This window comes from Synchiropus splendidus, chromosome 15, assembly GCF_027744825.2.
Source record: "Synchiropus splendidus isolate RoL2022-P1 chromosome 15, RoL_Sspl_1.0, whole genome shotgun sequence".
Taxonomy (NCBI): Eukaryota; Metazoa; Chordata; class Actinopteri; order Syngnathiformes; family Callionymidae; genus Synchiropus; species Synchiropus splendidus.
The window spans coordinates 2,528,332-2,549,421 of record NC_071348.1 but is presented as its reverse complement, the minus strand read 5'-3'; the positions used below and the strand labels follow the sequence as shown (position 1 = coordinate 2,549,421).

At 53.3% G+C, this 21,090-nt stretch overlaps 6 protein-coding genes across 9 annotated transcripts; 3 read left to right on the top strand and 3 right to left on the bottom strand.

Annotated features, from left to right (window-relative positions):
* Positions 1-98: 98 nt before the first annotated feature.
* Positions 99-3,251, top strand: lingo4b (leucine rich repeat and Ig domain containing 4b). Its single transcript, XM_053888325.1, has 2 exons — positions 99-192; positions 1,295-3,251. Exon 2 carries the CDS (start codon positions 1,385-1,387, stop codon positions 3,155-3,157), a length of 1,773 nt encoding a protein of 590 aa, XP_053744300.1. The 5' UTR covers positions 99-192; positions 1,295-1,384; the 3' UTR covers positions 3,158-3,251.
* A 1,153-nt stretch (positions 3,252-4,404) lies between these two features.
* On the top strand, positions 4,405-5,422 carry gbp (glycogen synthase kinase binding protein). Its single transcript, XM_053843541.1, has one exon. The coding sequence runs from the start codon at positions 4,655-4,657 to the stop codon at positions 5,135-5,137; it is 483 nt and encodes a 160-aa protein (XP_053699516.1). The 5' UTR covers positions 4,405-4,654; the 3' UTR covers positions 5,138-5,422.
* Positions 5,423-5,800: 378 nt separating this feature from the next.
* Positions 5,801-6,328, bottom strand: s100a1 (S100 calcium binding protein A1). The gene is made up of 2 exons (XM_053888030.1): positions 6,188-6,328; positions 5,801-6,126 (listed from the first exon to the last, which is right to left on the bottom strand). The coding sequence occupies exons 1-2, from the start codon at positions 6,326-6,328 to the stop codon at positions 5,956-5,958; spliced, it is 312 nt and encodes a 103-aa protein (XP_053744005.1). The 3' UTR covers positions 5,801-5,955.
* A 605-nt stretch (positions 6,329-6,933) lies between these two features.
* si:ch211-113g11.6 (uncharacterized protein LOC559008 homolog) lies at positions 6,934-12,698 on the bottom strand. Of its 2 annotated transcripts, none has more exons than XM_053843759.1 (14): positions 11,258-12,698; positions 10,580-10,719; positions 10,449-10,511; positions 10,247-10,342; positions 10,088-10,187; positions 9,919-10,026; positions 9,705-9,844; positions 9,452-9,630; positions 9,280-9,388; positions 8,965-9,172; positions 8,647-8,762; positions 8,403-8,575; positions 8,285-8,337; positions 6,934-8,225 (listed from the first exon to the last, which is right to left on the bottom strand). In XM_053843759.1, the coding sequence occupies exons 1-14, from the start codon at positions 11,340-11,342 to the stop codon at positions 7,888-7,890; spliced, it is 1,908 nt and encodes a 635-aa protein (XP_053699734.1). In that variant the 5' UTR covers positions 11,343-12,698; the 3' UTR covers positions 6,934-7,887. The 2 variants fall into 2 exon arrangements, with proteins under 2 accessions (XP_053699734.1, XP_053699733.1); XM_053843758.1 differs by having other exon boundaries at positions 8,285-8,340; positions 11,258-12,694.
* si:dkey-22o22.2 (neural-cadherin) lies at positions 12,596-17,645 on the top strand. The gene is made up of 12 exons (XM_053843757.1): positions 12,596-13,391; positions 13,931-14,119; positions 14,296-14,521; positions 14,586-14,787; positions 14,861-14,972; positions 15,092-15,514; positions 15,578-15,738; positions 15,801-16,047; positions 16,105-16,285; positions 16,345-16,592; positions 16,664-16,809; positions 16,896-17,645. The coding sequence occupies exons 1-12, from the start codon at positions 12,737-12,739 to the stop codon at positions 17,046-17,048; spliced, it is 2,943 nt and encodes a 980-aa protein (XP_053699732.1). The 5' UTR covers positions 12,596-12,736; the 3' UTR covers positions 17,049-17,645.
* On the bottom strand, positions 17,352-20,868 carry ccne2 (cyclin E2). Of its 3 annotated transcripts, none has more exons than XM_053843760.1 (12): positions 20,736-20,868; positions 19,819-19,851; positions 19,630-19,711; positions 19,509-19,559; positions 19,294-19,439; positions 19,084-19,219; positions 18,863-19,009; positions 18,676-18,771; positions 18,455-18,589; positions 18,257-18,368; positions 18,025-18,182; positions 17,352-17,766 (listed from the first exon to the last, which is right to left on the bottom strand). In XM_053843760.1, exons 2-12 carry the CDS (start codon positions 19,830-19,832, stop codon positions 17,668-17,670), a joined length of 1,176 nt encoding a protein of 391 aa, XP_053699735.1. In that variant the 5' UTR covers positions 19,833-19,851; positions 20,736-20,868; the 3' UTR covers positions 17,352-17,667. The 3 variants fall into 3 exon arrangements, with proteins under 3 accessions (XP_053699735.1, XP_053699736.1, XP_053699738.1); XM_053843761.1 differs by lacking the exon at positions 20,736-20,868 and adding an exon at positions 20,342-20,512; XM_053843763.1 differs by lacking the exon at positions 20,736-20,868 and adding an exon at positions 20,237-20,345.
* Positions 20,869-21,090: the final 222 nt, after the last annotated feature.

Sequence of the window (21,090 nt, the reverse complement as noted above, 5' to 3'; positions counted from 1 at the left end):
GTGTGTGTGTGCGCACACACGCGCTAAAACCAGGAAGGTTTCAGTGGAACAACTGTGCTCTTTCTTCATCTGTGTATTGTGAGAGAGGCAGAGCAGGATGGCGTCAGAGGGAGAGAAAGAGCAGGGGAGGGACAGAAGGACGGAGTGAAAGAGAATCAATTCAGAACTTCCAACAGGGATCTGCTGGGTCTGGTGAGTTCTCTTCTCTTTTGGTATCAAATGTTCAAACTAGATCAGAGATTAGGATTATTGGAGGTCGGTGACGTCCCTGTGTCGCTTCGAGTGATTTACCTTTAGCTTTGGCTCTTTCTGATGGCAGCTTTTGCTTCGATGCCTCTCACCGAAGGCAGGAAGTCATCAGTAAAACCTTCACATTAAAAGTCAACATCTTTGAATGCAATGTTGTCAGAAACAATCTGTCTGACCCAGTTCTGGTCACATGTGAGCCCGTGAGTGAGTCTGTCATCAAGTGCTCAGAGTGGAGTACGCTGGACTGACCAGACCTTCTGGATGTGACCAGTCGGCTCTGGGTACCACCTGTTTACTCTGTCTGAGGTCACATGACCACTAATCTCTGTCTGTGGGATTAAAACAGGAAGTCTATCTCAAATTCTGTTTGACTGATGTTCCACCTGGGGAGGGGGCTCTGAACGAGGTCGTTGCCATGACGACGGGGAGGAGATGTGGGTGTGGCCGAGCTGCTGATTGTTCATGTAGCTCACACGGACGGACGTCCCTGAGTCCATGCGGGAAATGGGTCTGACCCAGTTGGGTGAGCTGGATGGCTGAACTCATCTGCATTGCTCTGTGGCTGATTCCCGCAGCTCATTATTTCCACGGATATTATTAGATATGGTTCCCTCTGCACCAGAACCTGACCCACCAGGGTCTGCTGGGACCCTTCACTTCCACAGACGCTCACGTCAGTGGTGCAGATGTCCAGGCAGCAGATCCTTGCCGTGACAGCTGGTGTGCTCTGACAACTGTTGGTGCCTTCACAGACCTCTCCCCCGCTGCCTTCACGGCCCGTCCCAAATTAAATCTTCTTTATTAACTCCTGACCTTCACCACTTTCAATTCCCGACAGCTTAACGCTGCATTCACTAAACGTCCGAGATGTACTCCTCCTCCGGTGAAAGAATAGGGTTTGCTCAGGGTCGTGACCTCTTCAGCTGCCCTTCCCTGATTGGTTGGGAGTCACTGGAGGGGACGGGGTGAGAGAGTGAGCAGGAGGAAGGGTGAGGAGATAGACATGTGTCAGAGTGAAGGGAAGGTGACTCTCTATCTTCTCCAGGTCTGGACCCTGAAGCCTGGGACCCGTCTGGATGTCGTCACTGAGGTTCAGACACGTAGCATTGAAGTGTGTGTGGCTGCAGGTGGCACCATGCTGTGGAGGTCTGTCTCGGGCTGGGGAGCCTGGGTCCTGCTGGCCCAGCTGCTGGCGGTCAGCGGCTGCCCTTCCCCCTGTCGCTGTCCACCAGGGGGCGAAGACGTCTCGTGTGCCAGGCAAGTCCTGATCTTGGTCCCGGACAACATCCCCAACACAGTCCAGCATTTAGACTTGTCCTTCAACAAGATCCGGACCGTGGCACGACACCAGTTCTCTGGACTGGGGCAGCTGGTGGACCTTGACCTGAGCAGCAACTCCATCTCTATGATTGAGCTGGAGGCTTTCCAGGGACTCCCAAAGCTGCGGCTGCTGCACATCAACAACAATCATCTGAAGATCCTCCCAGCAGGCGTGTTCTCCGGTCTGTCTGGATTAACCTTCTTAGACCTGAGCCACAACGAGATTCTGGTCTTCCTGGACTTCACCTTTAAAGAGATGGCGAACCTGAAGGCGCTGGAGACCGTGGAGAATGACTTGGTGTTCATTTCACGGCGGGCCTTCTCTGGCCTGCAGAACTTGCAGGAGCTGAACCTGGGTCGCAGCAATCTGACCTCCATCCCAACTGGGGCGCTGTCAGAGCTCAGCGCTCTCACCCGGCTGAGCCTGACCCACCTGCCCATCACCGCGCTGCCGAGAAACGCCTTCCAGCGGCTGCAATGGCTCCAGAGCCTGACCATCACTCACTGGCCGCTGCTGGAGTCACTGACCACTGGCAGCTTGGCGGGGCTGAACCTGACCTCCCTGGTGGTCAGCCACTGTAATCTCAGCGCTGTGCCGTACCTGGCCGTCCAGCACCTGCTCTCCCTGCTATTCTTGGACTTGTCCTACAACCCCATCGTCAGCATCCAGGCCAACATGTTCCAGACCTTGTCACGGCTGCAGGAGCTGCACCTCGCTGGGGGCCGACTGCTGAGGATCGAACCAGGAGCCTTCAGAGGGCTGGACAACCTTCACACACTCAACGTCACCTCCAATCAGCTGGTCACTTTGGAGGAGAGTGTCTTCCACGCCCCAGGTAAGCTGCGGGTCCTGCGCCTGGACGCCAACCCGCTGTCTTGCGACTGTCGCCTCCTGTGGCTGCTGCAGCACCGGTCTCCAGTGAGTTTTGGACCCCAGCCAGCTTGTTCGTCCGCCTCTGTGACTCCACCACGAGAGTTGGCCGACTTCAGGGCGCCAGAGCTCTCGCGTGTTTTCACCTGCCGCGCCGCCCGCATCCTAAATCGCAGGCCGCAGGAGCTCCAGGCGGAGGAGGGAAGCTCGGTGCTCTTCTCCTGTATCGTGGACGGAGACCCAGTTCCGTCAGTTACGTGGAGCTCTGGCCACAAATCTGCGCTCTCCTCCTCTGGCAGGATCCGAGTTCTCACCAACGGCAGTCTGGAGGTGCGTTCTGCCGAGCGTCAGGATGGTGGCACCTACCGATGTCTGGCCAGCAATGCGGCCGGAAACGACAGCCTGACGGTCGGCCTTCGGGTAAGAGGACGTCCCGGCAACCATAGCTGGACGGAGGATGGCCAGACAGAAGCGCTCTCTGAGACAAACACGTCCATGACCTACCCGTTTGATGCCAAGACACTGGTGATCGCCACCACCATGGGCTTCCTGTCCTTCTTAAGCTCCGTGGCTGTCTGCTTCATCTTCATGTTCTTCTGGAGTCAGAGCAAAGGTCAGATCAAACACACAGCCACCATTCACTTCGTCCCGCGCTCCTCTGTGGGTGGGGGAGGAGAAGGAGGCGACGGCGGCAGGTTCACCATGAAACTCATTTGAAAACTCGAGAGAAAACTTGAATGTCTTGTTTCAATGGCTTCATGCGAATGGTCTGTTACCGGAATAAATAGATTTGCCTCCCTCTGGTGGCTATATTGGGTATCGCGTTGTTTTTTTATTGTTGCAATGTTGACCAACTTTTTAGCCAGCCGCAAAGAAAAGAACTGCTGGTGCCGAAAAGACAAAGGTACCACTACATATTAAGAAGTATATGAAGTCACAAGGATAGGTTTTTCAAACAAAGAAGAACGCAGACAACGTTGTGCGACACAGTGCTGTTTACACAACGACTGCACAACTGGGATCGCTTGAGAAACTACAAACATTTTGTGTTGACTCTCGGGTTATTTTTGTCCCTCGTGTCGTCTTCATTCCAGGAACGTGAACGCTCTGAATATAGAAGCGGAGACACACACGATCGCCCTCAGGCAAACAAGTTTGTGGACTTTGGCTCGGTACTGTGGCCGAGCGTGACGTCCGCGTGCGTCGATCTTTCCTTCGGCTTCACTCGCCACCTTCTACCCAGCGTTATCTGGGTGTTAAAATACACTTGAGCGTGAGTGAAGTGCTCCAGGCTTCCGCGCAACACGCCGTCAGACAGTAGCTCGCTCAGAGGGAACAAACGAACCCTCTGACCCCAGGTTCTTGGACCTGCACCAGCTGCGACCAAAGTTGACTCGGCGATTCGAACAGACGCTTGTTTCAGTTTCAGGCGAAGAACTTGCTCACCACAAGGCCTGGCAGCCTCTGATTGGCTGAAAGGCCACGTGACTCGTGTAGTAGCGCCTTCTATGGTGGCCAGACCTGCTGATTCTTGGAAGTACCGTGTACACGATGTTCAACCAACACACACCCACAGCATGCGCACGCGCAAGCAATACAGGCCATATTATAATGTTACGCTCTCAGTAACGGCCTCAGGTGGAGCACATGTGCCCATTTGTAAATGTTTTGTGGGTCCAATGAGCAGTTGGTATTACGTAACATGTCTGTTGATGGTTGCGACCACTACTGCACCAGGGACGTGTAGAACAGAGAGCTCCTTAGGTTGGTAGAACTGTTTGACGCGCCTTGCATCCACTCGTATCTAACTATACCAGTGTCACCAAATTAGCCGGAGCTAAGTAACGACATTAATCTCACACTTTCTCGTTCGTATGAAGTTTGTTTACCCGCCCCACTCATCCCCCCGCTCTGGCGGCAGCGTGGTATGATCCACAATACGTCATCCATTGTTTACAAATCATCTCTGGTGCGTTAGTGTGGAGCGCGTGTTGCTGAGAGCTACAGGCCCACCAGAAACCACCGAACTGGACCGGTACCACCCAGTCCCGGAGCGTTGTTTTAAAAAAGAACTGCCCTTTGCAAAGAGAAGTGAACATCTTCAGAGCGACGAGACTTGAAGCGTGGTTTTTAAAAAAGTGCCTAACGCAGCCTCCGCTACGGGAGCGGCTGCTCCGACGGTCCGAGCAGAACCACCCAGGAAGAACCGGGACCATGTCGCCGTGTCGTAAGGAGAACTACATCCTCCTAGAACAGTCAGTCACAGTGGAGTCCACCGAAGTGGACTCGCTGGTGTCGAAGATCGGGGAGGTTCTGCAGCTTCACAACAACAGCGGCGGCCATCAGAAGACGGTATCCGTTTCCGTCTCGTGCCTGCGTGGAGGCGCTGCTGCGGGCAGGCCGGCTCGTGTCGCCGTGGAAGGTTCCGGCGCGTCTGCGCAGAAGAGACCCGGCTGTTACATGCGCCTCTGGAACCGGGGCAGCAGCCGCCCCAGTCCGTATAGCGTCCCCGGGACGAGCGAGCACAACTGGGACCAGATCAAAGCGTGGAACAAGAAACGGGTGGAGGAGGAAGAGCCGCACCGGCTACTGCAGGAGCTCATTCTGTCCGGGAACCTGGTCAAAGAGGCGGTGAGGAGGCTGCAGTTCCCCGGGACCAGCTGTGGAGAGTTTTCCCGTCCAGACCAGCGAGCATGACGTCACGACGGATCGGAACACTTGCAACTGATCTTGACTTCAAGACTGTTGTGTCTGCCAGCGCCCCCTGCGGCCTGTTTACGTTCGATATTTTTTTTGTCGGTGGGGGATGGTGGTGTTGTTCTTCACCTAATTTCCGTTTTTGACGAGTATTGATCAGAGAACTAAACAATTGTGAGTTTAGATACATTACGGACCGGACCGCGGTTTCCAGTCGCTTCGTACCGAAGCTCTAGATAATGATCCTGAATATTCAGGACCTTTTGTCCAAATAAAGTCGTTTCTTTTCCAGTGATGTGTGTTTAATGTTCGTGACACAGGCGGCGTGGTCATCAGGGGGTCACGTGGGGTTTGTTGTGGTGGTGGTAGTAGTGGGGAGCGCCCCCTGTTGGCTCAGTTCGTGACTTACGGGTGGAGATTTTCAGTCAGATCCGGCGTGGTTTTAACCCTTTTATTGTTGTGCTTTAAGGAGCTCGTCACGAGAACCAGTGTTTGAGTTCTGATTGGCAGATGGACCCACTTGATCTACTTATTAATTTGTTTGATGTATGAGGGATCTTCATGGAACGGTTAGGTTCAAGGGTTTATTCTCACGAGATAGTTTGATATCAATATTTCAGACATCCAAAACATTTAACCAAATTCTTTGGACAAGGCATGAAGGCAGATAATGTTGGGCTCAGAGCTGCCCTCTGCTGGTCACCCACGAGATCACTACATCTGAAGAGATTGATCAGACATGTTCCGACCAGAAACAAACGAACCCTTTGAACATTTGCTCGGCGCATTTAATGAAGAACATGCCAACGACGACGGCCTCATGGCTCCGTCCCCTGATATCCTTTCTTGCACGTGTCTTCGAAGAAGTCGTTGCACGCCACCGTCAGCGCCGCCACCAAAACCACGAACTCCTGGAAGTCGAGCTCCTGGTCGCCGTTCTCGTCGAGGTCCGTCATGATCCGATCGATGCCGGCCGGGTCATTGCAGCACTGGTGGAAGCCTCGCAGCTGTCAGCTTGCGCACGCCATCCAAAGCTCAGCAGCCACTCACCGTGATCAGCTGACTCAGCTCTTGCTGCAGCAGCGCCTTCAGCTCCATCTTGCTCAGCGTGTTCACGGCGCCCTCTTTGCTCGAGTAGGAGTGAAACACGCTGATCAAACCCTCCATGGACTTCTGGAGCCGGGAACTCATCCTGGACCACTACCTGTTGCGTCTAGACGGTGCGAGCAGGGGACAACCTGAGCCTCGCGCGACACCTGAGCGCACATTAATAATTTCAGACGTTCCTCAGCCACTTCCTCAATTTGAATAATTAATTGCGTTCAGTGAGAGCGACACTCAAACTCTCACCTGCTGCGGCGGGGCTGCTGTCAATCACGTCACGTGACCCGCCCATTCCGTCTGTGTTCCTGCACTTCTACCTCGGTGAGAACTGCCATGAGTTTTTGTTTTTTTTTGCCAGCAGAGGAGTAAAACCTCAAAACAACTGTTTGGTTAGATGTCATGGTGAAGTTTAGGGTGAGAGGCGTCGCGCCAATGAGTGTCCTCACAAAGCTACAAGTACAAACGTGTGTGTTGTGTGTGAGAGACAAAGTTTCCATCCGTCTTTCACCTGGAGGTGTGGTTCAGGTTGTTCTTTCTCTGAGTCGACGCCAGAGCTCTTCATCTCCCCCTGCTGGACAAGATTTGAAGGGACTTGAAGTTACGTCATCGCAAGTCTCGTTTGGTTGTATTGACGCTGCAGACTAATGAGCGATGAAATCCCAGCTCAGAGATCGGATCAGCAGGTGGTTTGTCAAATAATTATTTTATTGATGATCACATCACATGGAGTAAAGGCTGCTATCGATGCGGCTAATTCTTGTTAAAAATGTCAATGAACAGAGATACAAAGCAACATCACAACACCATTGCTGAAGTGTCGCCATGGAGACGGTCAGTCCTCTCTCCTGATACATCTGACAACGTCCACCAATGGTCACCATGACAACGGCACAGCAGCGGCACCAGCTACTTAACACAATCTTCAAACATCTAAAACCGTAGAGCCTGTCTGCGCCTGACACATCTGAGGGTTCGACGTCATCGCCGCGACGACGCCTTGTTCACGACACTTCAGTCTTACTTCAGCTTTCACGGACGGGATTAACAGTCGGTACTTTCACAGTGTCAACGTCTAGCAGCTAAGATGTGAGCTCACTGGCTAACAGCGGCGCTCCCTGCTAGCTTGGGGTGCGAGTGACAGGAAGGCCTGGTTCACCAGAAGACCTTTGTGATGCTCTGCTGATGGCTGTAACTAGTGGCTGGAGCTAACGTTTCTGGACTCGCCTGGTTCTGGTCTGTGAACAAGACACCCTGCTGGCGATGGCTGGATCCGCTGGACACAGTGATATAAGCTCAACTCACTAAACTCATGTTTAGAGCCTTGGTGTTTGTGCTTCAGAGGTCTAGTCGCAGAAGTTTTGAGGCTTTTACATTCACAATAATCATTTGAACACAATGAATCCTGTCACGAATGAGCACGAAGAAAACCAGCCGAGGTCGGCAAAGATATGTTTGAGTTCAGAGGGAGGTTCGCACGGCGCCGTGTCACTCTGATGGATCCAACTTCACCGTGATTTCAGATATAAATGCTTCAATTTGTTTATTTTCTAAAAAAAACAGCTCTGAAGTCGACGCCGTGTGAACCTCGCTGCCGCCGCTGCACTGTTATTATAAGTATGCGCGGTTAGCATTAGCACTAGCCTCGGTTAATGGAGCCTGGCGACTGCTGTGATGAGGAGGAGCAACAGTGGAGCCCGGCTGACGTCCAGCAGCTGTCCACTGTTGGTCAGCCTGAAGGAGATGACCTCCACCTTAAAGCCGTCTTCAGTGGCCATGCACCGGAAGACGCCGTCCCGCAGTGGCGTGTCCACAGAGGGGCCCAGCACACAGAAGTCCCCGGAGAAGAGGCAGGGGTAGTTCTTGGGGCAGTTGTCCTTCTCCCAGCGATACGTGGCCAGGAAGGAGCGCACTGGACACGGCAGGAAGACAGAGGTGTTGGACTGGACCAGGACCTCCCGCGGTGACGTGCGGCGGAGCTTCAGAGCTGGCAGAGGAGAGCACAGGTCACACGGCTGAAGAGGAAGATCTGAGCCCGTCACTCACCGGCTGCCTCTCCACACACACTGGAGTTGGACTGGTCCAGATTCTGGATGATGCTTCTGTGGATCAGAGGTCAGTGAGTCTGCAAGTCACCGTGGCACAGTTTGGCTTGGCATCTCACCCGGATGTGACGTTGTAGCCCAGTGGTATCGGGAGGCAGCGCCTGCGGACCGGATCCCAGCCACAGTACGGGTCCCTGGCGAGGACGCACTCTCTGCACGTATCGCCATAGCGAGTGCAGTCAGCCAGCGGCAGCCGTTGCACCTCCATTGCTGTCGCCACATACAGGTGACCCTGACGACAACAACAACAACAACAAGAGTGAAACCCACCGTCTGAGGCTCATATGTTTAGTCCGCTGGTACCTTCACTGGGTCGATAGCCATGTTCAGAACCGGGCCCTCATTGTGGAACATGGAATACTGCGAGATGATGAAGACGCCCTCACTGCTGTGCAGAACCTTCAGGACCTTTCCTTCCTCTGCAGAACACAGTCAGACACACATTCATGAAAGCTGCTTCATCATCATCATCGTCCACCGGTCCTTCAGAGCGTGGGATCATTGTTGTGTTGCTATGGTTACAATGACTCCATCTGGACCGGCACCCTTCACCCACACATCTCCATGGCACCACGACCCACTTCCCACAGCGCCATCATGTGTTTGCACACACACACATACCCGTTCCCAGGTACAGGACGCTGTAGTGCTCATCGTTGGCGGCAAGAACAATGTCGGCCACGGCGTGTGTGATCTGATCATCAGCAGGAAGGTCCAGCGGCGCCACGCCCACAGGCCGGATCACGTCTTCTATTTCAGGGTGATACCGGATCACGCCCAGATTCTTAATGTCATTGGGGCTTCCAGCGCTGGAGTTCTTACGAACACACTGAAGAAGTACAGGCAAACTCGGGTCAAAGCGATGATCCTGATGTGCCGAATGAGGTTTGATGATGATGAAGGTGATGATGAAGATTTGCGGGATTAAGCTCTCACAGTTCCGGGCCGGGTTCCCACAAACGGGCTGCTGTAACCTTTGAGGTTGGAGTGGGTGAAAGCCTGGTTGATGTCCTCGATGGAGTACGCACAGATGACTGTTCGGCCCCTGAGGTCACATGACAGGAAGTTCACCACACACCTTAAGAGAAGTGTTTTGCTGTTGTCTCACCAGGCGTTGGAGAAGACTCCATACAAGAGTCCGGCCCGCTTGTCCTGCGCCGTCAGAACCACGGCCTGCTTCAGGTTGTTGTACTGCTGCTGGCTGTTTCCGGCACCACACATGACTCGGGCTTTCATGAAGGTGGTCCAGGAGTCTGGTAGCAGGGCCTTGATCCCGCCCTCATCCACCTGGAGACCAAGCCCCAGGTCAGCCTGTCGTCCGACACCTCACATCTTTGTTCAACAACCACTTTGTGCTAGACCGTGCAGATGCGTCCAATTCGAGCTCGATACGGTTCCTCATCCACTCGGGCGGTTTTGTTGATCTCACTGAAGAAAAAGTAGATTTCCTCTTTCATCTTCTCCGACGCTGGGACGATGGCAGCACCGGCAAACTGTGGATCTGACCCCACCAAGAGGGGTTTTATTCTTTATTAGAGAAGGAGCTGCTGTGCTTGCCTGACTCTGCTCACTCACTCAGCAGCCAGACGTTCTCGCTCTTCAGAAGCTTCTGGGACCCGAAGGTTCGGCGGATAGATCCGGCGTGACCTCCCACTGAAGACATGGCCGAGTACAGACTCCCCTCTGGCGGAGGTGGGGAGCATTACCATGACGGCAGGTGTGAAATGCATCACCATCAGGTTACCTGTTGCCAGACTGATGGACTTCTGTGACGGATATGGAGGCGAGATGTCAGAAGCTGCACCCATATGGCCACGGACGTCGCTCAGCACAGAGCCGTTGACCTGCGGGGACCCTGGTTACTGCATGCTGGTGTCAGGTGTGTGTGAATGTAACGTCTCACCAGAGTCCAGCACCGAGGACTTCCAGCGTTGGTCCCACACACCAGCATGGTGTCGTTGATCTTCTGGATGACGGTGATGAAGTTGTCACATTCCAGCTGTGAGGTCAAAGCAAACTTGAGCAAAGGGAGGTGGAACAAGATGGAGGGTGCAGAAAGGAGAGGGAGGAGGATGGAGGTGAAGGCTGTGATGAAGGAAACTCACCTCGGTTGGTGCGGCCTTGGCCTTGCAGGTGTCGATGGCGGTCTGGTCAGAAGCAGCGGGAATCTGTCGATGTCATCGAGATAACATTAGTGTGTGTGTGTATGTGTGTGAGTGTGTGTGCTCAGGGTCACCTGATGCTCCTGGGCACCTCTGTCTGAGAAGGTCAGGACATAGATCACAGCGCGACCTCCCACATAGAGCGTGTCGCTGCCTGGCGGATGAAACATGCTGACGTAGTTCTCAGGCTTGTCGAAGTGAAACCTGGAAGGTTCTGGACACAGAGACACACAAACCAAGTGAAACCAGGAGTTTGGTTCTCTCAAGGCTTCTGCCTCTGACTTGTAAAGGGGCCGGGTCCCTCTGGATCCATGTCCCCGTTCTGTGATGTGTGTGCTCTCTCAAAGGCAGTCAGGTCTGGGTGAGGGATCAGAAGGCAACTGTCGTCATGGAAACGCTTCCACAACGTCACATCACAAAATTATCATTCTGCGAGCGTGTGCAAGCGCGAGCGTCTCCGTGGGTGAGTGCGCTCCGTGTCTTCGCGCAGGCTCTTCCGCATTGCAGCAGCTCATCAGTGCCATAATTCACTAAACTGAAGGACGAATCCAGGCGCACTCGCGCGCGCATCCACATGTACACACATGTGCACGACCACGCGCTCACACACGAAGCCCCCACTCCGCCGTGAGTGTGTTTCGGGGGGGCTACACAACCCCCCTCCCCCTTCCCTAGGCCCCCCGCGCACCCACATCTGGGCCCAGGCTCGCGTGTGTGCGCGCGCGTGTGTAAAGATTGGTTGATTTTCTCACCGTGAACAACAAATTTGAGACGCGGAGATTTGCCCGCGACCACCGACACCATCATCATGGCCATCAGAGCCAGCCGATTCATCATCTGCCGTTTGAAGACACCTCTGGTCCAAAAAGGTTCCGCTCCCGGTTCGGAGAGACGATGTTTTCCTCCTGGTCGCTCTTGGCTCGTCCCAAAATCCTCTCGGTGAATGACCAGCTCCGGTTCTGATTCTGCTCGTCCGTGTGCGTCGGGCTCCGCCTGTCGCTTCTGCGTGGATTTGTGGGGACTCAAGCTCCACCTCAAGCGATGATGGACCAGAACCAGCGAGACCGAGTGATCACCATCTGGATCTTGAAGAGAAACAACTGATGATCTGTTGCTATGGAGACACTGGATGTGCAGAATTTGGATGTGCGCATGCACGCACACATGGATCGTGAAAAGTAGGCAAAATAAAGAGTCAGCGCCTTGAATGAATCCGTGACGAGGTTTGCCGTCTCATCTGTCTGTAAGAGGCGCTGGGTCTAGTGTTGTGACGTCGGGCCACCAGAGACCAGAGGACCCGTATTCGCGGTCACGTGTGCACGCGCATAATCAGACTTGAGATGCAAAACCCTCCTGAGGGTGTCAGTAGAGAGCAGTGCGTCACGCGGTGCGTCCTGCGACACAACAAAGATGGAGTCAAGTCAAATTGGCATCCATCAAAAACCCTCGGCATCAGGTAATGGTTCCATCAGCTTTTTATCAAATCTGTCCAGAGATTACGTCACATCCGGAGTTCAAAATCAAATGAAGGATTCGATATGTCTGGTATATGTCTGGCACAAGCTCCACCTCCAGGTCTGAATCGACTTCTCAATAGACAATAGTGCACCACGAATGACACATGGATAGCACATTTATAGCGAAAAAAAGATCCACTTCCTACGTCTCACTATGACGCATTGCGTGTCAGCAAATCACAATATAATAATGTGATACTAAACGTGGAAAGTGACACTTCATTTGAAGTTACATTGACTCATTAAAAGGTTTCGAAAAATCCGATCTCTTGCACAACGTCGTAGCTCATCTTATTGTCGCCTGAGAAATGAGGTCGTCTTCCCTCTCGGAACTCTCCTGAGACCTGGCAGGCTTCGGGTTCAGCGTCCCTTCTGAGGATCTGCTCCATTTCCTGCTGCAGCAAATCCACTTCCAATTTAAAGCAGTCTTCATGCGACCTCTTCTGGTGGGAAAGGTCTTTCTGACCCCACGGTCTCTCAAAAATAAAAAGCAGATGACTTGGCTGACAAATGGGCGGTAAATAGTTGTCGGGTTAAAGCCACTGGTCGTCCCTCTAAAAGGGGCGGGGTTGTGGTACCTCTGGAGTCGTCAGGCTGACTCTCCGTCCGGAACGTAGAAACTATATGATTCCGTTATGTTTGAAAATGAGTCACCATTTCATAGCAGAAGAACCAGAACCAGCTGGAATTTGACCAGTCGTCTGTTCTGGGGTCATGAATGAAAGGATGACCCGGACGGAGCGCGGACCTGTTCTCCAGCAGCGCCTCATGTGCCGTCTGCTGATCATGCTGGTCGCCCCGGCTTTGGTCGCCGCGTCACACCCGACACCGTCGCGTCTGTTCGGGAGGATCCGTGAAAACTCCCCGGCTGGGACGACTGTGGACGGGGTGGAGCTGCCGACGGGGCCCGTCTCATGTTCAGATGAGGATGTAGCCGCAGCACTGACGGGGATCCGCGCGGCGGATTTTAGGCTATTTTGGTCCCAACGGAACCACCTCAGCCTGCTTTCTAATAAACGTCTGGATCGTGAGTTCATTGCTAAATATGAGCTGCGGGTGGCGCTGTCGTGCCTGAGGACACCTGCGGTGGTCGAGGTGGAGGTCGCTGTCCTCGCTTCTGAAGCGGCCCAACGGCGCAAGTCCCGCTCGCTCACCGCCGAACCCACCTACAGTGTTACCGTCGCAGGACACGCACGCGCCGGCGAACTCGTATTCACAGTGCCGGACGACAGGTTCGAGCACCGACGGTTCGAGCTGACGTCACAGACGGGCCAGCCGGTGCAGGTGGAGCCAAACACGGGGCGCGTGCTTCTGACGCGGAGTCTTTCGGAGCCTGCAGACATTTTAGTGAAGGTCCTGAAGATACCAGGTGAGATGGTTCGTTGACACCGTGCTGTTGCTCCCGCCGCGTGCCACTTCCCTCAGGTTTCCTCCCACAGCATGGAGACTGGTTGGTTGCAGCTGGTGTGCTTGTGTACATGTGCTGGACTGAGGACATGCGAAGTGAATAATCAGGAGTGAGTGAGTGAATGAATGAATAGAAGATGATGTCATGATGGCAACCAAAGTGTATAACCATTGTATTGATACAGCACCAACCCAAACTCTCCCAGCAACACAATAGACTTTTCCATCGGTGAGTATTGATAGCCCTGAGGCAGAACCAATCAGCATGTAGGACAAGGTCACCTGATCAATGCCTGTGATGTAACGCTCCCGCACGTGCCATGGTGAGCCCTGTGAAGGCTTCTGCGAGCCTGGTGCTGACCCTCCGATGCCACATTGTGTGGCACCTCGTCACTCTCCTGTAATAACACATCTCAGGAACCTTTCCTCTGAATGCTTCCGGCCAGAACGGGACCAAACATTTCCTCCTAGAGTCCTGTGATGCGCTTGTTCTCCTGCCAGGTGACGAGTGGTATGTGTGCCGCTTGAGCCTAAGCGTTGGAAGTCCAATTCCCCTGCAGTGGACCATGTTCCCGTCTCCGTACCTGGCTGTTGCCAGTCCAGATGCGGCCCCTGGAACGGTTGTGTATCGGCTGTCGTCACGGCAACCTGAGGGGAGGCCTGGGTCGGTCCAGTTCCTCCTGCTGGACGGTGAGTCACACACTTGTCCTCCTCTCAGAGCCCTTCTTCCCTTGGTTCCTCTCACCTCCTCATGGGTCCCATTGTCATCCTCCAGGTTCTCCCCCGGCTCCTTCCTCTTATGTTCGTGGATCAACTCAGTTCGGTGCTGATTTTTGGTGATGGTGATCAGCTACCTCTCTCTAAAGGGGGGATGGGCTGCTTTGAAGTCGACCACCGGACCGGTGAAATCCGGACCACCGGTCTGCCTCTGACTTCCAACATGGAGTACCTGCTGCGGGTGATGGTGGAGGATGGTCTCGGCCAGCGCGGTCCGGAAGCTTGTGTGTCAGTGCTGGCCGGACCTAGACCTCCACAGTTCGCCGAGTGCCCAGCCACAGTCATCGTGCCGGAGAACACAGAGCCTGCTGAGTGGTCAGTCTCTGAGTCTGTGGTGTGACCGTGAGGAAACTGAAGGCGTGTGTGTTTGGCACCGCAGTGTGGCGCTGTTCCGGGCCGTCTCCTTCCAAAACAGAGCTCTCTCCTTTGTGCTGGTGGATCCTGGGGACGTCTTCGACCTCCAGAAGGAAACTGGGTCTCTGTGTTTGAGCGGCAGCGTCGACTACGAGAGCAGCAGCAACATGTTCACGCTCCGGGTCCAAGTCTGGGAAGCAGATACAGGGCTGCGCAGTGAGTGTGAGGTGCGCCCAACAGGGTTGAACCTGACTGAGAAAAACATCTTTCGTGAGTGTCACTGTCTGTCGGCCCCTACAGGTGACGCTTTTCGTCACAGACGTGAACGACTGCACACCTGAGTTCTCTTATCCCATATACACCCACAGCAGTCTTCCTGAGAATGTTGCTGTGGGAGCCTCGCTGCTGCAAGGTAACTCACCCGCTGTTCCTTGTGCTCCATATTAATGACACATAATAATTCCTAGATCAACCTACTGAGCTTGGAGGCCTGTGACTAGCAAAAATGTGCGCTTCTTTCCCCATCCTCAGTTCTGGCTCGGGACTGTGATTCAGGTGTGAACGCGCAGATCTCCTACTTCCTGGAGGACAAGCACTTCCTCATCTCATCGGACGGCGTGATAAGTCCGGCCCACCGTTTGGACCTCGAGCAGGCCGGTGGCTTCTACACCTTTGTTGTGATCGCTGTGGATGCTGGGTCCCCACCTCGGACCGGTTCTGCTTCTGTTCGCATCCAAGTCTCCAGCAGCAGCAGCAACAGCAGCGATGAGTCTGAGAGAGCGTACGTTCCTCTTATCAGTTCCTCCTCCTCCCACTCCTCCTCCTTGGGGACACTGTCACCTGACAACAGGCCGGTCCTGAGTGAAGACGCCAGTCCAGCAGTGCTGGATGATGGTGGTGGTGTCTCCCACAGCGTCAGTGGAAACCGCGATGACTCGCTGCACCGTCAGACAGGTTCAGAGCGGATCAAAATCTGTGTCTGATGTTGGAACCGTGCTGAATCTCCATCTGATCTAGTGATCCCGGACTTCAGCTTTGGCCCTGGCAGCATTGTCCATCTGCGGCTGACTGATGGTTCTGATCACACCAAGGTCCAGCTGCAGCTCCGGACCCGCTCCACCTCAGGAACCCTGCTGTCTGTCGGTTCCAAGGGAACAAATGAGTCGATTGCTCTGCAGGTGTGTTGTTGCTCGACCTGCCACCATAATGTCCTGACCCCTGACCTCTGACCTCCTGGAAGATCTCTGAGGGGTTCCTGGTGGCGGTGCTGGACGTGGGAGACGACCGCCATGTGCTGCAGCTTCCCGGTCAGCGTGTCGACGTCGGGCAATGGATCAGGGTTGACTTGAGTCGCCGTGACAACCTGTTTGTCATTGGAGTGGAGCTGAGTGGTGGCATGCAAGAGGCTGAGTCTTCTCTGGGCTCTGGACCCTGGCTGAGGCTGGACACTGTGGCAATTGGAGGCGGACCAGAGTCGGACTTTCAGGGTAAGAGAAGATTTCAGGTCCGAATGGCAAGGTGGTGCCCTCACTGTCATTTTCCAGGCTGTCTGAGGGATGTGCGCCTCAACGGCATCCTGCTGCCCCTTGATGGCCGGAACACAGATCAGGTGGTGGTTCTGGAGCAAAGAGGCGTCAACCTAGGCTGCACCAGCGACGCCTGCCACTCGCACTCCTGCCCCGCACCGATGACCTGTGTGGACCTGTGGAGGAAGCACCAGTGCAGGTGTGTCTGTGCTGTGTGTCGTAGTGGCTCACTAAACATCTGTGGTTCTGCCCCTCCAGGTGTCCTGCGGGTCAGCTGACAGTCTTCAGGGAATCAGGCCAGCGGCGCTGCGTCCCGTCGCCCTGCGGCACCGCCTCCTGCCAAAACGGTGGCACGTGTTTGGTTGAATCTCCCGACAGCTTCAAGTGTCAGTGTGCGGACGGGTTCAGAGGAAGACACTGCCAGCTGGGTCAGGTCAAAGGTCACACAGCCACGCTCAGTCCTAGCTCCATCTTGCTGGTCAGCATGAGCCTGCTGGTCTTCTTCGGTCAGTCTGCTCTCCATCATTCATGCTGAGATCTGCGACATGTTTCACGGTTTGTGTTCTCATGTGAGCAGCGTTGCTGGTGGCAGTCACGGTCTGGAACCAGAAAGGAAGCAGGAACAAGTTCAGGCAACGTGCGACTCTCCAACATGCTGCTGAACAGCTGAGCTGTGGAGAAGTGCCGGTGGACCTGGGTGGCAGAGAGGCTACAGGGAAGCAGGTACAATCACTGCTCTTGTTGAGCTTATGACAAAGACCTGAAACTTCTTCTCTCCTTCTCTGTCCTTGACTACGCTGCTCCTCCAGTGCTCAGCAGAAGCCGTGGGGGAGGCGTCATGTATAGTGTCAAGCAGCGCCCCCAACCCAAGCCTCCTGCCGCACCACCAGCCTGCCAGTGAGAGCGAGGAGTCAGACCAGCTGGAAAATGTCAGTCTCAGCTCAGTGTGGTGCCACAACTGACTCACATTTACAGGAGAAGGTCATCCATAGAGGCCGCTGCAAGCGCAGACATGTTGTCCATGGAGATCCAGTGTTCCAAGTGGATGTTTTGACCTCTGATGTCATTTCCTGTCTCACTTTCTCCAACGCAAATGTAGACATGTAAATAGTTTATTTCTACTATAGTTTTGTATTGTGTGTGTATAGATATGCAGTTGATCTGATCCTGGTCACTGCACCACCAGGTGGACCAGCACTTCCTGTCTGGCTCCATGCATAAATAACCAGACAGTAAAAACACATTTGAAAAAAAAAATCATTTATTTTAACATCAAAAGATGCAATTGTGTTCACGCGCTCGTGGATCATAAATATCTGTCATTAATAAATAAGTCAAGTTTGGCAGGAGGTAGCGACGTAGAATCACTCATCTGTTCATTCGTCGGTGGCACAGTCAAACTTGCGCAAAAATTTTAACAGACGAACTTCACTTGGTCCATAGCGCCACCCAGGGGCCTGGAGTAGCACCAGGCAGACGTCGCCTGCCAAGTCATGTGGTGGCTCGCAGCCTGAGGCAGGGCTTTGTGTCAACACCAGTACAACAGAACATCCAACTGAAACTCCAGGAGAAGCAGCACACTCAGTGGCTGGCTGGCTTCTCTGTGCTGCTGGGAGGGGTCATAGCGAGGGGCGACATCTGCTTGCATGGACTGTCCATCGCTCGCTCCTGTGCTTTTCTCTGGAAAATAAAAAGAAAACTAGTGAACGCTATGACATCAGTACTAACAAACATTCCTGATCTCCTGCAGTGGAAACAAGCCACCCCCAGAGGCCGCCATTACACTTGTTATCTTTCCTCACGACCATTGTGTTCAAATATTCAAGACAGCAAAGGATTTAGAACGAACAATGATGTTACATTAAATAGAGAAGTATTTAGCTCTAAATGTCCATGACACTGTTCAGGTACAGGTGTCTATGATTCATGAGAACTCACCAGCAGGTCCAGGTAACCCACGTGAGTCTGGATGTTGTGGCGGTCGTCGGCCCGGACTTTGGCGAAACTCTTCAGTGGAGGTTTTGGCTCAGATCGCAGCGTTAGCATGAACGGGGTCATCCAGTGTAGACAGGGGGCGACGACGTCCCACGTGAGCCCTGCAGCAGACAGAAGTTCAGAACCGCACAGGGACACAGGAGACCCCACTAAGGCGCCGGCACTCGGGACTCACCTGAGACTTTGTGAACCACATCGAAGGATGAGAAGTGACCAAAGGCGGCTGCGGCCAGGACACTGTAGCTGAAGTCCAGCGAGGAGACATCCATCATACACACGTCCAGCAACTGCAGATCAGAGGTGATTCAACACCAGGCTCCAAACTTCCACAACACATCACCCCAAGCCACCTCCAACCTCACCACATACCCACCTGTGTCATCTGAATGTAGGTCTCCTGACAGAACTGTGGTTCCAGAACGTTCTCCCCATTGTTCTGGACCTCAAGCTGACTGTAGAGTTTCAACCAGGAAATGGGGGTCTCAGGACTTAAGTTCCAGTTTAATGCCTGCAGAAGCACAAGCACCAAGTCAAAACCAGACTCAGGGTCATCCTTGTCTGCACACTGGAACCAGACTGGGCTCAGAGGCTCACCTTCATAATATGGAGCTCCATCTGCTGGATGTCCCAGACGTCACACGCCCCATCTGTCACGTAGGAGAACTCGAAGATCTTTGGCGGGTAGATTTCCTGCAAAAGAGTTTTGGCTTTAAAATTGATGACTGGATGAGGGGGATGTGCCAGAGCACAGTAACATCGGCCGACTTGTACATCTTCTGACCTCGATCTTGGCAGCAATGAAGAGCGCGGTGATGCCGATGAGCTGTAGCAGGTCTTTGCTCACATCATGCTGAGTCATCATGAAGCGGTCAAAGAAGTCCTGGGCCAGGTAGGCTGTCTGCCGGTGGAGACAGTAGACCTCGCTGACCTGCAGGGACCAGGTCCAGAAGAGCATTAGCTGTTGCTAATCAGGCCGAGCAGGAGCCAGAGGAAGGTCCTCACCTCCAGCAGCCAGTCCAGCAAAATGGCTCGCATGTTGGGCTGCAGTTTTGGGTGCTGCTTCAGGTAACTCTGGTCGTGGACGTACTTCAACTCCTTGTTCAGCATCTTGATCCACAGGTCGTCTGAGCTGGCCCAACTGCGGAGCACACACACAGTAATGAGGACAGGACCGGCGCTATGACGCCCATGTGGAGGGAGTCCAACACACACCTGAGCTGTGGAATGGGTGCTGGTTTGATAAACAGGTTTTTGAAGGTGTACTGGTGTGTGAAGGAGGATGGGTCCGTGGGCTCCAGCTCTTTGTGGGGGGTCTCTATCAAAACACATGGAGTCGCTCCCTCCTGAGACCAACATTTCTAGGGTAGAAAAAAAGTGATGAAAACCACCGCATTGAAGGGGGAGAACCTTGGTGAACAGACACGCACCTGTATCTGGTAGCTCTGCTTCTTGGAGAGGGCTGGTCTCCTCTTAGTTCCCTGAGAGTGGAGATGATATTAGATATGTTGCTTGATGGTCCTTCAATAATTAATAGCGTGTCACACAAACCTGTGATTTTCTCTTCCTCAGTGGACCTTTGGTGACTGGTTCAGAGGTGTTGGATTCCCGGACCTGCAGTGTGGCACGACCGCTGAGGAACAACAGGTAGTTTGATGAAACACAAGAAACAAAAGCTTGATCCAACAGGAGCTAAAAGTCACAGCATGCGTGTGTCTGGTGGGGGGCAGTGGGCCTCACCTGCGTCTGGACATGATGGCTTCGAGTTCTCGGCTGGAAACAAAGGAAACAGAGATTTGAGACGTTGTTGCCAGAAACCACTTGATTCAATAGAAATGTTAATAATGTTGGAGGATGGGGGCTCGCGAGCCCCTTCCCCCCGTTTCTACGTGTCATATAACGCGAGAAAATCTAATGAAAGCGGTCGGAGTTGTGTCGTGAATGACGACGAGACTGTCGTGAGAGTAGCGAATTGTGCTCGACGACGTGAAACTTAATGTACTGATGAAAGTACATTAAGTACTGAAATCAATTGAAGCCCGAGCGGCGGAAGGTCCTGGAAGCTAACAGTAAGAGCAGCGGAGGGGCTCCCTCCAAAATGATTTTTAACCACTAAATGTTAAGTATTTCTTTACTTAACAGAAGCAAAAGTACTCACAGGAACTTTCATTTGCTTTAAAGCGATACGTATGTCGCTGTACAAGTCTTGAGGCTATGATATGTAAAGACGCGCCAATTCCAGCAGCAAAGCGGGAGGACTAACCTCGTCTCTGCCCCTGGTCTGCCGACCTGAGTCACTACATATACCCCAAACCACCTACTGTCCCGTCAGTTACAGATTATATGAAACCAGTACACATTTTTTTCAGTTGAATGAGAAGGTGAAAAGGGTCCAGCATAGCCCGGGCTAACTCATATAAGTAGGTCAAACACATCCACAACAAAACGTACTCTCCGCGTAACTACGGCGTCGTGTCGGTACAAGTGAATACAAACGCGAAGACAATGCAAACGCTTGAATCATGAATGTGAAAACAATTGTATAAAACAGCTAAACAAAATGGCGAAGACTGCAAAAACATTTAATTTTCAACTACCATGGCGTATTCCCGCCATATCCATGAAACCCAAAGACAAGTGTGCAGAAGCGGTCAAACCTTGAGGAAAGAAGGAGAAGAGATGCTTCAATCGCGTCCTAGAGGAGAAGGTTCTGGGTCGAGTGCAGCTCCGCTCGGTTCTGTGTGATTGAATGGATCAGCTGGCGCGCCGGCGCCAATCTTTATATCCGCCTCTTCGCTTTCACCACTGCGCACGCGCACTCCCGGCTCCTGACTTGGCGCTGAATGTTTGAAAAATCAGATGAGAGACCTGATGTGGCGCGAATCTGCGTGAACCCACCTCATCATGCCGAACTTTGACCAGGTCCACAACAGAGAAGTTCCGGGACTCGGATTACTGCACCATCTTACTATTATCTGTGGTCTCGCTGCGGTTTTAGGGAAACACTCTGAA